Source organism: Camellia sinensis, chromosome 1 (assembly GCF_055761805.1).
Source record: "Camellia sinensis isolate YWXY chromosome 1, ASM5576180v1, whole genome shotgun sequence".
NCBI classification, from domain to species: Eukaryota; Viridiplantae; Streptophyta; class Magnoliopsida; order Ericales; family Theaceae; genus Camellia; species Camellia sinensis.
In genome coordinates, this window is record NC_138961.1 from 237,515,858 (window position 1) to 237,528,188 (window position 12,331).

The following is a 12,331-nucleotide window of genomic DNA, read 5'->3' on the forward strand; positions in this document are numbered from 1 at the left end:
TGATTCAATTTCACTATTGATAGCTTCTTTCCAGGAAGGAGCTTCAGGAGTAGACATTGCTTCTTTGAAAGTTCGAGGCTCCTCTTCCAGTAAGTATGTTAAGAAATCAGGACCGAAAGATTTTTCTGTCCTAGCTCTTTTACTTCGTCTAGGTTCCTCCTCGATTTTTTCCTCTGGGTTTTCCTCAACTTGCCTTTGATCATTGTCAAAAGCAGCATCAAATGTCCTTTTAGGCTCTTGTGTCAATTTACAAGGAAACACATTTTCAAAGAATGATGCATTCCTAGACTCGATAATTGTATTGACATGAATCTCTGTGTTCTCACTTTTATGTACCAAAAATCGATAGGCACTACTGTTGTTTGCATATCCTATGAAAATACAATCAACAGTCTTGGGTCCAATTTTAACCCTTTTCGGTTCTGGTACTGCCACTTTAGCCAAACACCCCCACACTTTCAAGTATTTGTAGGAAGGCTTTCGACCTTTCCACAGTTCATAGGGTGTTTTATGAGACTTCTTATGAGGAATTTTATTGAGAATATAATTAGCGGAAAGAATAGCTTCCCCCCACAAGTTCTGAGGTAACCCTGAACTTATTAACATGGCATTCATCATTTCTTTTAAAGTACGATTTTTCCGCTCAGCAACTCCATTTTGCTGAGGTGTATAAGGTGCAGTGGTTTGATGTATTATTCCTAATTGTGAACATAAGTCACCAAATGGTGCTTTATATTCACCACCTCTGTCACTCCTTATAGCCTTTATTTTCTTGCCAAGTTGATTCTCAACCTCAGCCTTAAATTCTTTGAATTTTTCTAAGGCTTCATCTTTGCTTCGCAACAAGTATACATAGCAGTACCGAGTGCTATCATCAATAAAGGTGATGAAATATTTTTTCCCTCCTCGTGTTTGAACAAATTTCAAATCACATATATCACTATGGATTAGATCCAGAGGTTCAGTATTTCTTTCCATTGACTTAAAAGATGCCTTAGTCAATTTAGATTCAACACATACTTCACACTTATGATTTGCATCAATATAAAATTTAGGTAGATATTCTAAGTTAATTAACCTACGCAAGGTACCATAATTAACATGTCCTAATCTACCATGCCACATATATAAAGACTCAACAAAGTAAGCAGAAGATGTGTTATTCTTATTAGAAATAGGAACCACTGTCATTACATTTAGTTTAAAGAGCCCATCGCTCAAGTACCCTTTCCCCACATACACCCCATTTTTAGTGAGTACAAATTTGTCAGATTCAAACACAAGGCGAAACCCGTTCTTGCTCAACAATGATCCAGATACTAGGTTCTTTCGAATATCTGGTACATGCAGCACTTCTTTCAAAGTAAGCTCTTTGCCTGATGTCATCTTGAGTACTACTTGTCCTTTGCCTTCAACCTTGGAGGTAGAAGAATTGCCCATGTAAAGTTGTTCCTCGTTATCCACCACCTGATATGTGGAGAACATCTTTTTCTCAGAGCAAATGTGACGTGTAGCACCTGTGTCCACCCACCATGTTTTGGGGTTGCTTACCAAATTCACTTCAGACACCATTCCGGACACATGTAATCCCGAAATCATTGCACAAAGATTTTCCTCCTCTGTTATGTTGGCTTGAGCAGGTTTCTTTTTCATGGTTCGTTGAGTCCGACGCTTATAACAATCTTTGGCACGATGTCCTTGCTTGTTACACACATAGCATTTGCCTGTGAAGTTTTGAATTTCACTTGTCTTTGAACCAGAGCTACGTTTTGAACTCTCACCAGGATACTTCCTCTTCTTATTGTTGTGCTTAGGCTTCTGTTCCACCACATTAGCCTTAGCCTCCATCAGATTACGCCCACTTTTCTTTTCAGACCCACGGTTGTCTTCTTCAATCCTTAACCGAACAATCAAGTCCTCCAGTGACATCTCTTTGCGTTTGTGCTTTAGATAATTCTTGAAATCCTTCCAAGACAGCGGTAATTTCTCAATCATAGCTGCTACCTGAAAAGACTCACTCAGAGACATACCTTCTGCATGAATTTCATGCAAGATAAGTTGTAGATCTTGGACTTGACTGATCACCGTCTTGGAATCCACCATCTTAAAATCCAGGAAGCGACCAACAACAAATTTCTTTGTTCCTGCATCTTCCGTCTTATATTTGTGATCCAAGGAATCCCACAACGTTTTTGCTGTCTTGATTGGACTATACACATTGTAAAGTGTGTTGTCCAATCCATTAAGGATATAGTTCCTGCAGAGAAAGTCTGCATGTTTCCATGCATCTACTGCAGCGACAACTTGCGCATCACTCTCATCCTCTTTCAGAGTTGGCGCATCTTCTCGTAAAAACCTTGCCAAATTCAGGGTGGTTAAATAAAATAACATCTTTTGTTGCCACCTTTTAAAATCGGTACCACTGAATTTTTCAGGTTTTTCCCCATGGTTCACTGGAACATGTCCATGACCCGGGCCATGAGTCAAAGTCGGCGTAACAACCGGAATAGAAACCACCGGTGGAGGCACGATGGGATTAGGAGTAACAATAGTACCCTCAGTTGCCATTTTTTCTGATTAATAAAATTAAACAGAAATTTACTTTCCAATAGAATAAATAATCTAACAAAATTCTAGAACAAAATATTCTATAGAAAAATAAACAACTAAATAAATATGAGGAGAACAAGAATATAAAAAACTTTGTAGAATCAAACAAAATAAACAGTATAAACTAAATCAAACAAACAAACTGTTTTAAGAGAATCAAATTCAATTGACCAAATTAATTATCTTATCAAATTAATCAATTAAAATGACCAACAGTTTATAAGACTAAATAAAACAATAAATTAATGAGTCAAACTACAATGTGCTATATGTAGGAAAACAAAAAAAAACAGTATACAATTAATCTTCCTTTAAAACACAGTATATGCTATAGGCAAATTACAATCATGCTCCATGAATCCATATAATTGAATAACCACATACAGCAACACTGTTAAATTCTTTAAACCCAAAAAAGGGAAAAACAGTAGTCTAATAATGCAATGAACCAAAAAACCAAAGACCAAACATACTGCTCATGAATTAAAAAACATCTTATTCAACACACATGGCATGTGAAAAACTACCAGGGCATTCATGAAATCAAGAATAAAATATTTTATTCAATAAGTAGTGCAAAATATGAATATTTTATTATTCAAAAGAATTTCATTTAAATCGGAAGTTCTGTCAAAACAGTAAAAGATCAACCCAGAATTTTATTTAAAAACAGGGCATGTGAACATGTTCTACAACAGCAGTGCATGTGATAAAATGCTTTGGTACTAATGAAATGCTATCAAAATATTATCATGCACCAGATGAATCTACACACAGACAACTTATTATTCTGTCTGGAATATAAACACAATCTGCAAATTAGTTTTTATATATAAAAAACCGAAGAATACCAACTGGATTATTCAGTTAATTAGATTTTTAAAATGAAGACCATTTATACAGGATTTACAAAGGTAAAACAGTAACCAAACGTAGTATATTAATTTCTGTCTTAAACTGTTAAAAAATAAATTATTCTCCGAGAATATGTAATTTACAGAATATAAAAACATATATTACATACAGACAGATTAACAAACAGAAATAGATCATGTAGTTTTTCCCTTAACAGAATAATAAATAAAATACAGAACTTACAACTTTCTTGAGTATCAAACTTAGAACCAATTCTGTGATTGAGGCCAGTGTTTGAACACTGTGTCTTTAAGACAGAAATTCGTCCTCTCCTAGGTGCTCGAGAATAACGGACGTCCTGCCTCCAGGATTCAACAATCACCCCAAACAGATGCAGCACTGCAAACTGAATGTACAGCGAACCAGAATGTATTATCAAACTCTCACAAGATGCAAAGATGAAGAAGAATCGAAGCAGAGAAAAAGGAGAAGACTGAACACGGGTTAAAACTCTATTGCGGAATGGAGGATTGCTAAATATATATAATGGCAGTGGAGTGCCATTTTCGAACAGACAAAACCTGTTTAGGAAGAACAGTTGTGATTGTTCGGAATTTGAAGAAGGATCATAACAGAAAAATTTTGAATTCAAAATTTCAGGTTTTTTGAATTTTTCTGGCAGACTATTATTCGAAAAAATTCAAATAATTATGGAGCAAAAATAACCGACGGGTAAGACCCAAACCCACACCCGCGCCTGCCCCGACCCGGACGGACGGACGGCGGCGGCGGCGCGCGCGTGTGGTGATAGTTTTGAGTTTGTCCATAACTCCTCCTCCTACAAAACTTGGGTACCCCTTGGGGCCCAACCCAAGGTCTCTAACTTAGAGCTTATAAACACAATGAAACTCTTCTAAGTTTCCTATGTGGGACAAGGTTTTAGATACCAACTCAAAGAAACTACACAAAACACTATTCATGTTTTATGAGGCTCACTTCGGTATCAATTTCTCATTCACTCGTAAAAGGTTTCGACCACCCGAGCATATAATCTTGTTCACCACATGGCAAGGAACGTGTTGCCACTCGGACCCACCCAAATCGAGGTGTGGGTCTTACATTAATGATAGCTCAAAGTTACCGGAAATTAATGGTGAAAACCATTTCTCTAACACCTTGTGCAGCACTCCTCGTGATGTGCAGGATGGATATCGCTAAGCAGACAACCAAGTATGCACATACCATGGAATTTGCGATCACAAAAAACCTATTAATACAAGACATACGGATAAGTTTAGTACATCTGCAAATAACACATGAACAATGCATATAATAATTTAGGTTAACAATCATATGATGAAAACAAATCCACAAAAACAAGTGAAACACACTTACGTGAATGAACCATGTAATGAAAGGAAGTGTTTTGCTAGTTGTTCCCATGGCGATTGCACTCACTAAGGTGGCCATAATTGCAATGAGTCTCAAAATGAAGTCTAGTGTGGAGACACCTCTGTTCATTCCATTTCTTGGAGTGGAGGAAGAAGAACCCCTAGAGGCTTGATCATCAAGCTCAAGAGCACCTGCCTTCTCCTTCTTAGTGATAAAAAGAGAAAAGCTATGAAGTTCTAGGGTTTTGCAAAATTAATGTATGTGAATTTATAGGCATGTGAAAACAAAGCAAGACGAAAGTCTTGTATGTATAATTAGTTTTTTCTGTTTGGATCTCTCGTACTCCACTATTTTTTTCACCCCCACAATCAAACGAGAAGTGTGTAAACAAACTATAATTTGTAATTAGTCCAAAACAGTAGACTCTTTATCCAAGAAGTATATTGATCTCACTGTCTAGATCAATCAGAAGTTGTATTCTGTTCACATATCTTGTTAGGTGTGCAAGTAAATAAAACCGGAGTCCAATCAAACTAGCAAAACTCATCATGTGGTAAAGAAATATGTTGGGACAAAGTGGTTTTGGACAGAGAATCCTGCCACGTGTACTCTCATGTAAAGCATTCAAATTGCATGTTAAGTTTGAAGTCTTTTTGGTGGTATGAGAGCCCACTTATCAGATCAAACCTTATCAGGTGGCGAGTACATGATGAACTTACTAAAGCTTAGCTTTTAAGGTTTGTTTATTTAGTGTTAATGTTACCTGCTCTTGTCATATGAAATTGGCAAGTAGATGATGTACTTACTAAAGCTTAGCTTTTAAGGTTTGTTCATTAAATGTTAATGTTACCCGCTCTTATCATATGGAATCATAAAATACAAAGCATGATTCTCTCTCAGCATGTTCCAACTCCACCAACTTTGCCAATTGATGACTCTTCACATATTTGGAAAGGGGCTATGACATTTCTTCTGTTGATCATATATATATATGAGCTAGCTATATATAGTAAAATGGGACAGTTGACATCTGGGTCAACCCTGATTTTAAGAACAACTTGAAATTGAGTTTGGTATAGAGAGAGATTGAGCAAATCCACTTTTGTTCCTTCCATTTTTTAGACAACCTTGGGATAGAGATTGAAGTTTGATTTCTATTTTCTTTTGGTACAAGTATAACAATCCAGGAAGTGACGACTCCTAATTAAATGCTGCCAAAATTGCATACTCATTTGTGAGGTTTTGAGTTTGACTGGAGTATATTGTGATTTTCGTGATTGTTGCACTTGTATTATGTTTGTTAATGTGTCGGTAAACAAATTAACAGATTAATTAGTTCACTGATCATTCAGATTAATGGAAAACCTATTTTAGGTCAAATTTCCCAGAAATTATACATCAGCTAATTTCCAAAAAAAAATTCAAATACATAGCACTGACAACTGCAGCGATATTGGACATACAAAAATTGAATGGGGAAATAAACACGGATTTTGATCCTCTCCATTTCATGAATTGAATGAAATTTTCATTTCATAAGGTTGCAACACATCATCAAAGTACAAAATCAAAAAGTCTATAATTAATATTTGAAAATCCAAGACACACCGAGTTCATATGGGCAATGTAAGTAAAATTTGTTAAGTTGTAACCCGTTTGTCATAATCCAACAATATCCTCAATTTTCTTATTCCACTGAAATTTTGATAAACTTCATTCTCATATGGCAATGCTCCAATTTAGATGAACTTCAATCTCATTCGGCTCCTCCATATGATCCATAGAAGGAGACCAAGATGATCCTTCCAGGATCTCGAACTGCAATTGCACAAAAATTCAAAAAGGGCAATTTAGAGCTAATGACTACTTAAAGAAAAACAGGTAAATATAAGCAAACGCATTGAGCAAATAAATAGGCAATCATGGCTTCAAACCCTTTTAACAGACATCATAAATACAAACTCTATGTCAATCATTTTGTTTAATGAATATCCATCTTTTAGGTTTTTCAGACTACAAAAAAATCCCAGATTAGAAGATTAGGCAGTTGATATATGGCAGGATATATATTACCAGATTTTTACAGGAAATCTGAACTCGACCGTTAAATACCACTTTGTGACCTCAAAAAGAGTCATGGCTTCATCATTTCCTGCATTCTACATTTAAGCAGCCACATGACCAATCACATAGTGACAGTTTCTTTAAGTTTATCCCAGGCTGTTTACATGCTTCATTGGACTCTAGAGCTCAGGCTTCCAAGGGAGCTTCGATCAAAAACATCACAACTGAACCCAAAAAAAATTGGCTCCTCAATTTTACATTGAAGAATCATAGAATATAATCAACCCAGAACTAATCATCTCCACTAATATTATATTTCATATTTTTTCCTTATAAATCCAGCAGGGAACACGAATTAGCTCTTTTGTAGGCATTTCATGCCTCACAAAGCAAAAGGCAAGAAAAGAAAAATAAAAGGGAGAAGAGAAGAAAAAATTATAAGATTTTGTCATTTATATTTAATTATACAAAGAATACGATGTACAAGTTCCCTTGGAATGAGCACACTTGAATCATGTACACCATGGACCTGATGACCAATTATAGCTCACCCAATGAAACTGGCAAAGCTCTAAAGCATGAAGTGGACTCAAATTAGTACTAAGGCAGGCACATTAAATGGAAAAAATTTTAAGTAATAACCTAAAAGGATAAGAGAGCAAACTCAGAACCAGACTTAATCACACTACGTTACTGAAGTTTGGCCTTGCAATCCTTTTTCCGACCAAATCCACTTTCAGAAAGAAGCTTCGACAGAAAAGACCGGCTACCATTACTGCTATTCTTGTCATCGGAATTACTTAAATTGCTTATGAGAGACCAGTGAGTCTCAAAGTCTGGCTCGTAACCATTTTGCTGCATTGTTTGCAAGAGGTCTGATGCCTTACTGAGATTGCTCTCATAATAGAACCTATTAATCACAGAGCAATACATCTCTCTGGTTGGCATGTCACCTATCTGAACCATAACATTCAATAGTCTTTCTGCTTCTGTAATTCGTCCATCTTGGCAGGCGTTGTGGATAAGCACGCTCCATGCCTTGATGCTTGGCTTCATGTTTCTATCCAACATCTCAGTCAACAAATCTAGTGCTTGGTCCAATTTATCACATGTACACGAATCTTGGATTAGATAATCATAACTAGAAGAACTTGGGATGTTTGCTTTCTTCAACATTAGATTAAAAAGATCAAATGCTTTGTCTACTCTTCCGTACCAACAAAACAACTTAATTAGGTTGTCATAATTGATGCTGTTAGGAATTAGACCTTTTTGTACCATCCCGTCCAAAAATCTCATTGCTTCCTGAAGTTTACCTTGAGCAAGAAGGCCTTCAACAATGGCATTTTGAATGATTGAACCATGAATCCAACCTCTTGATTCCATTTCTTGGCTCAACTCCATTGCTTTTCCAAGCTCCCCATCACCACAGAGGCAGCTTATTATGATTCTCATACTGCGATTACTTGGCTTATGTTCCATAGACATCATAGTAGTGAGATAATGCAGGGAACGTGACACCTCCTGGCACTGAGAATATCCATACACGAGAAAATCATAAGTGACTCCATCAACTTGCAAACCCTTCTGCTGAAGTTCATCTAGAAGTGCATCCACAAACAAACTGTTTCTAGTTCGGAAGAGATAGAAAATCAAAATGTTATAAATGATGAGATGGGGAGGATTTCTTTCTTTAAGCAAAAGCTCTTTCACACTTAGTGCAGAAGAGACTCTACCCATCATGCACATAAGGCAAACCAAATTACGGTAACTAGAGATTGAAACTTTTAAATTATTCCTTATCATGATACTAAGTAGCTCCTTGACTTCCCTCAAGTTATTAGTTTGACAATACCCCTGAATAAGCACGTTGCAAGTTTCATTACCTGGAAGTAGGCCCCTCAATATCATATTCTGAAGGATATCAACTGCCTCCCCAACCATCCCCAACTTACAAAACCCTTTCATCAAAGCACAATGGACAGAAATTGAATTGGAAGAATGTTTTCTCAAAGCAATCTCCTTCAAAGCAACAGCTTTCTCAAATTTACTAGCCAAACACAGCTGATGAATTGAAAGAATGGTGGTATCCAAACAGGGAACCAAGTTCTTTGCTAGCATAAAATCAAGCACAATGAAAGCTTTTGAAATCATTTTCTCCTTACAGAAACCTTTTATAAGATGGCTATAGGCAATGTGATCCAAGACAAAGCCCTGCTTTTGAAGCTCCTCCACCAAAGCATGTGCAGTGCTTGTAAACCCTGTACTGCATAGCTTTTCAAGGACATCATGACAAGTATGCAATCTTGTGTGAGGAAATGCCACCAACATGCTTTCAAAGAGCTCAAGTACTTCCTTGGGAAGTCCTTTCTGGCATAGAAAACCCCAAAGAGCTTTACAATCCTTTAGCTTGGGTGACCATTTATCTAGACGTGCAACTTCCCAGCAATTGAGGAGCCCCGTCAGGTTTCTTTTCCTGAGTAAACCAGTTATTAAAGCAGTATGTGTCTCCATCTTGATTTTTGAATGCCTTTGGATCATGCCATCAAAAATTATCCTAGCATTGTGTGTGAATCCCTTTTCACTGAGTGCTTGGACAAGCAGATTGAGAGTTTCTTGATCAAGCTGATCAGTCAACTTTGGCATCTTCTCTAAGAGACTGACAATTGTCCCTATACTGTAACTGGATGCACAAAGCGCTTTCACTAATATTGAGAATGCATTCAAAGACAATTCTTGGCCCCACAGAACCATTTCTTCAACCTTCACAAGTGCACTTCTAAAATTTCCTTGATCACAATCCTCCAGTATAAGGGGATTAAAGTCAGGAATCAAGGAATCTTCAAGAACCTTCATCATAGTTTTCTCATATTCAATTAGGTCTGTTTCTAAATAAAGTCCATTGCCAAGATTATCGAAAAACTCTGTTTTGGAAAACCCCACATCATTGTCCCTAATCACCTTTACAGTCAATGGGTCAAGCCCCAACAACATAAATGCTTTCGATAAGGGATCCTCAAGAGAAGTGAGTCGAATCAAACCTCGCTCAGCCATCTCGCCAACCACCACTTTCACTTCATCAAACTGTCTAGCTTCACAATATCCTGCTAAAAGCACTCTGAAAGTTGACAAATTGGGTGTTATTCCTCTATCATGCATTTCATATACAATCTCTCGGGCATGTTTCCACATACCCTCCTTGAACACACCACTAATAAGAGTATTATAGGAACACACATCCGGCTTGAGGGATCTCGACAATATTTCTGACAGATGAACAAATGCATTCTTCAATTTACCTTCACGGCAACTCCAACCAATTAAAATTCCAAAGGTTTTTTCATCAGGACCAAAACCTGCTTTCTCCAATTCTTGCAGAAACAAGTTTGCTCTTTCCATACCAAAATCTCTACACAACGAAAAAATCACCTTGTTGCCAACTACAACATCAGGCACACACTCCGTTTCCACAAAAAACTTCAGCAGATCATCATAATCCTTCTTCTCACAGTACCCACTAGCAATTGCATCAAGCACTATATTACTAGGTTCCATTCCATGAGTGTGAATTTTCCTAACAAGATTTATGGCTTCCTGAACTTTTCCACCCCTGCATAGTAGTTTAATGACATTCTCAAAAATAGCAGTTCCTGCTCCACTCAATCCCAACCCCATCTCCACCATATTAACATAAACTCGAAAAGCCAATTGGGTTTCTTTCTTTCCAACCAGAAAGTCAAGAATAACACGATAAGACGACAGAGATGGGACTAAACCTTGCCCCCTCATTCGATCATAGATCGAAATAGCACTATTTGGTTCACCAGCTCCTACATACCCTTCAATTAAATTACTAAAAATTTCATTACTATCCAAAGGAATTCCTTTACTATCCATTGTGGAAAGCAAGAATTCAAACTCCCTAAACAAGCCCACTCGGACAAGCATCGTGGCCATAACCTCGTAGGACCGAGGAAGATGCTTGAAATCCCTAACTTGGTGAATAGCCCAATTAAAGACCCCCCACAAAGATTTAACCTTTTGAGCTTCAATTTCAAATTTCTGACACTCAAATTCAAAACCCAGTAATATTTCGAGGACATCTTCGGGTTTCAACTCCGAGACTCGCCAAAATTTACGGGTGGTTTCTGGGGATATAGCAGAAAGCTTGAATAGAAAGTGTTTGAGAGAAGGATTAGCCGAAGAAGTCTCACCCTTCTTTTCCCATAGATGCGAACACCTAAGGAAAACTGATTTCGCAATACCAGAGGGGTTGATTGAAGATAAATCTACGTCGTTGTCGATTGATGGTGATAATGGGGGTTGCTGAAGAGAAGTGGTAGAGAATTGATGCTTGTTGAGGAAGAGAGAGAAAAGGGAGCGAACCTGTTTGAAGTGGAGCTTCTGGGGGTGGAGGAGAGAGCAGAGAGAATGGAACATTCGGTGGCGGAGGAGAACGGCGGCGGCGGCGGCGGCGGCGGCGGTTCTGGTTCTGGTTCTGATCGATATGAAAGACAGATGTGTGATTCGGGCGGGTTCCGATTGCCCATTAATTGTTGGGCCGAATTCTTGTTCTCGTCTATTGCCTATGTTTTTACTTTTTTTTTTTTTTTTTTTTTACGATGTTTCTACTAAATAATATAAAAAGTTAAAAAGTTATTATCCTATTTAAGTCATATTATCTTATTTAAATCACATTACTTCTTTAATACATTACATCAAATTCAACTCAAATCTAATCTATATAAACCAATAAGTTAAAAAGTACACTTTTTTAGAACATCTCAAACCAACACTTAATTAGGAGATGTAGAAAAAAAATTAAAAATTAAAAGAGAAAAAATAAGTAAAATAAAAAACATACTTAAATTCCATAGTTTTATTTTATTTTTTGATTTCTAAATTTTTTTTCAAATCTTCCAAAGTTTTAGAAAAAACAAAAAAAAAAATATTTGACAAATTATTAAAGGACAATTATAAAAAACAAAAAAAAAAAACTCAAGGTTTAAACTTGTAACAAAATAAATTTTAAATTTTATTAATTGAAATTTTAAATTTTTATTTGTCAATTTTTGTTAAATAAAATTTGATGAGACAGTTTGTGATGGTAGAACAGGTCGGACTGATCTACGCTCCTTAAGTCTATGTCCGAATGACCAAGCCCACCTGAAGACTTGCACAAGAGTTCAACAGGGAACGGGGAGTCCCCCAGCGAACCCTCCGACGAGCAAGTTAGAGAGAGAAGTGGAGTGTAGAGATAGAATAGAGATAGAAAAGCTTAACCTTCTTATTGTCTACAATGTCTGCTTATATCCTTTGATAATCATTTCGTTGTCTCCTCCGACCTGTCACCTTAGCCAAAAGTCTATATTGTAACTTACCTTGTTCAGGGTGAGGGCGTGCCGTCCCA

General features: G+C 36.9%; 1 protein-coding gene across 1 annotated transcript; it reads right to left on the reverse strand.

Moving 5' to 3' along the window:
* Nucleotides 1–7,346: 7,346 nt before the first annotated feature.
* LOC114262104 (Pentatricopeptide repeat (PPR) superfamily protein) lies at nt 7,347–11,515 on the reverse strand. Its single transcript, XM_082899242.1, has one exon. The coding sequence runs from the start codon at nt 11,359–11,361 to the stop codon at nt 7,612–7,614; it is 3,750 nt and encodes a 1,249-aa protein (XP_082755368.1). The 5' UTR covers nt 11,362–11,515; the 3' UTR covers nt 7,347–7,611.
* Nucleotides 11,516–12,331: the final 816 nt, after the last annotated feature.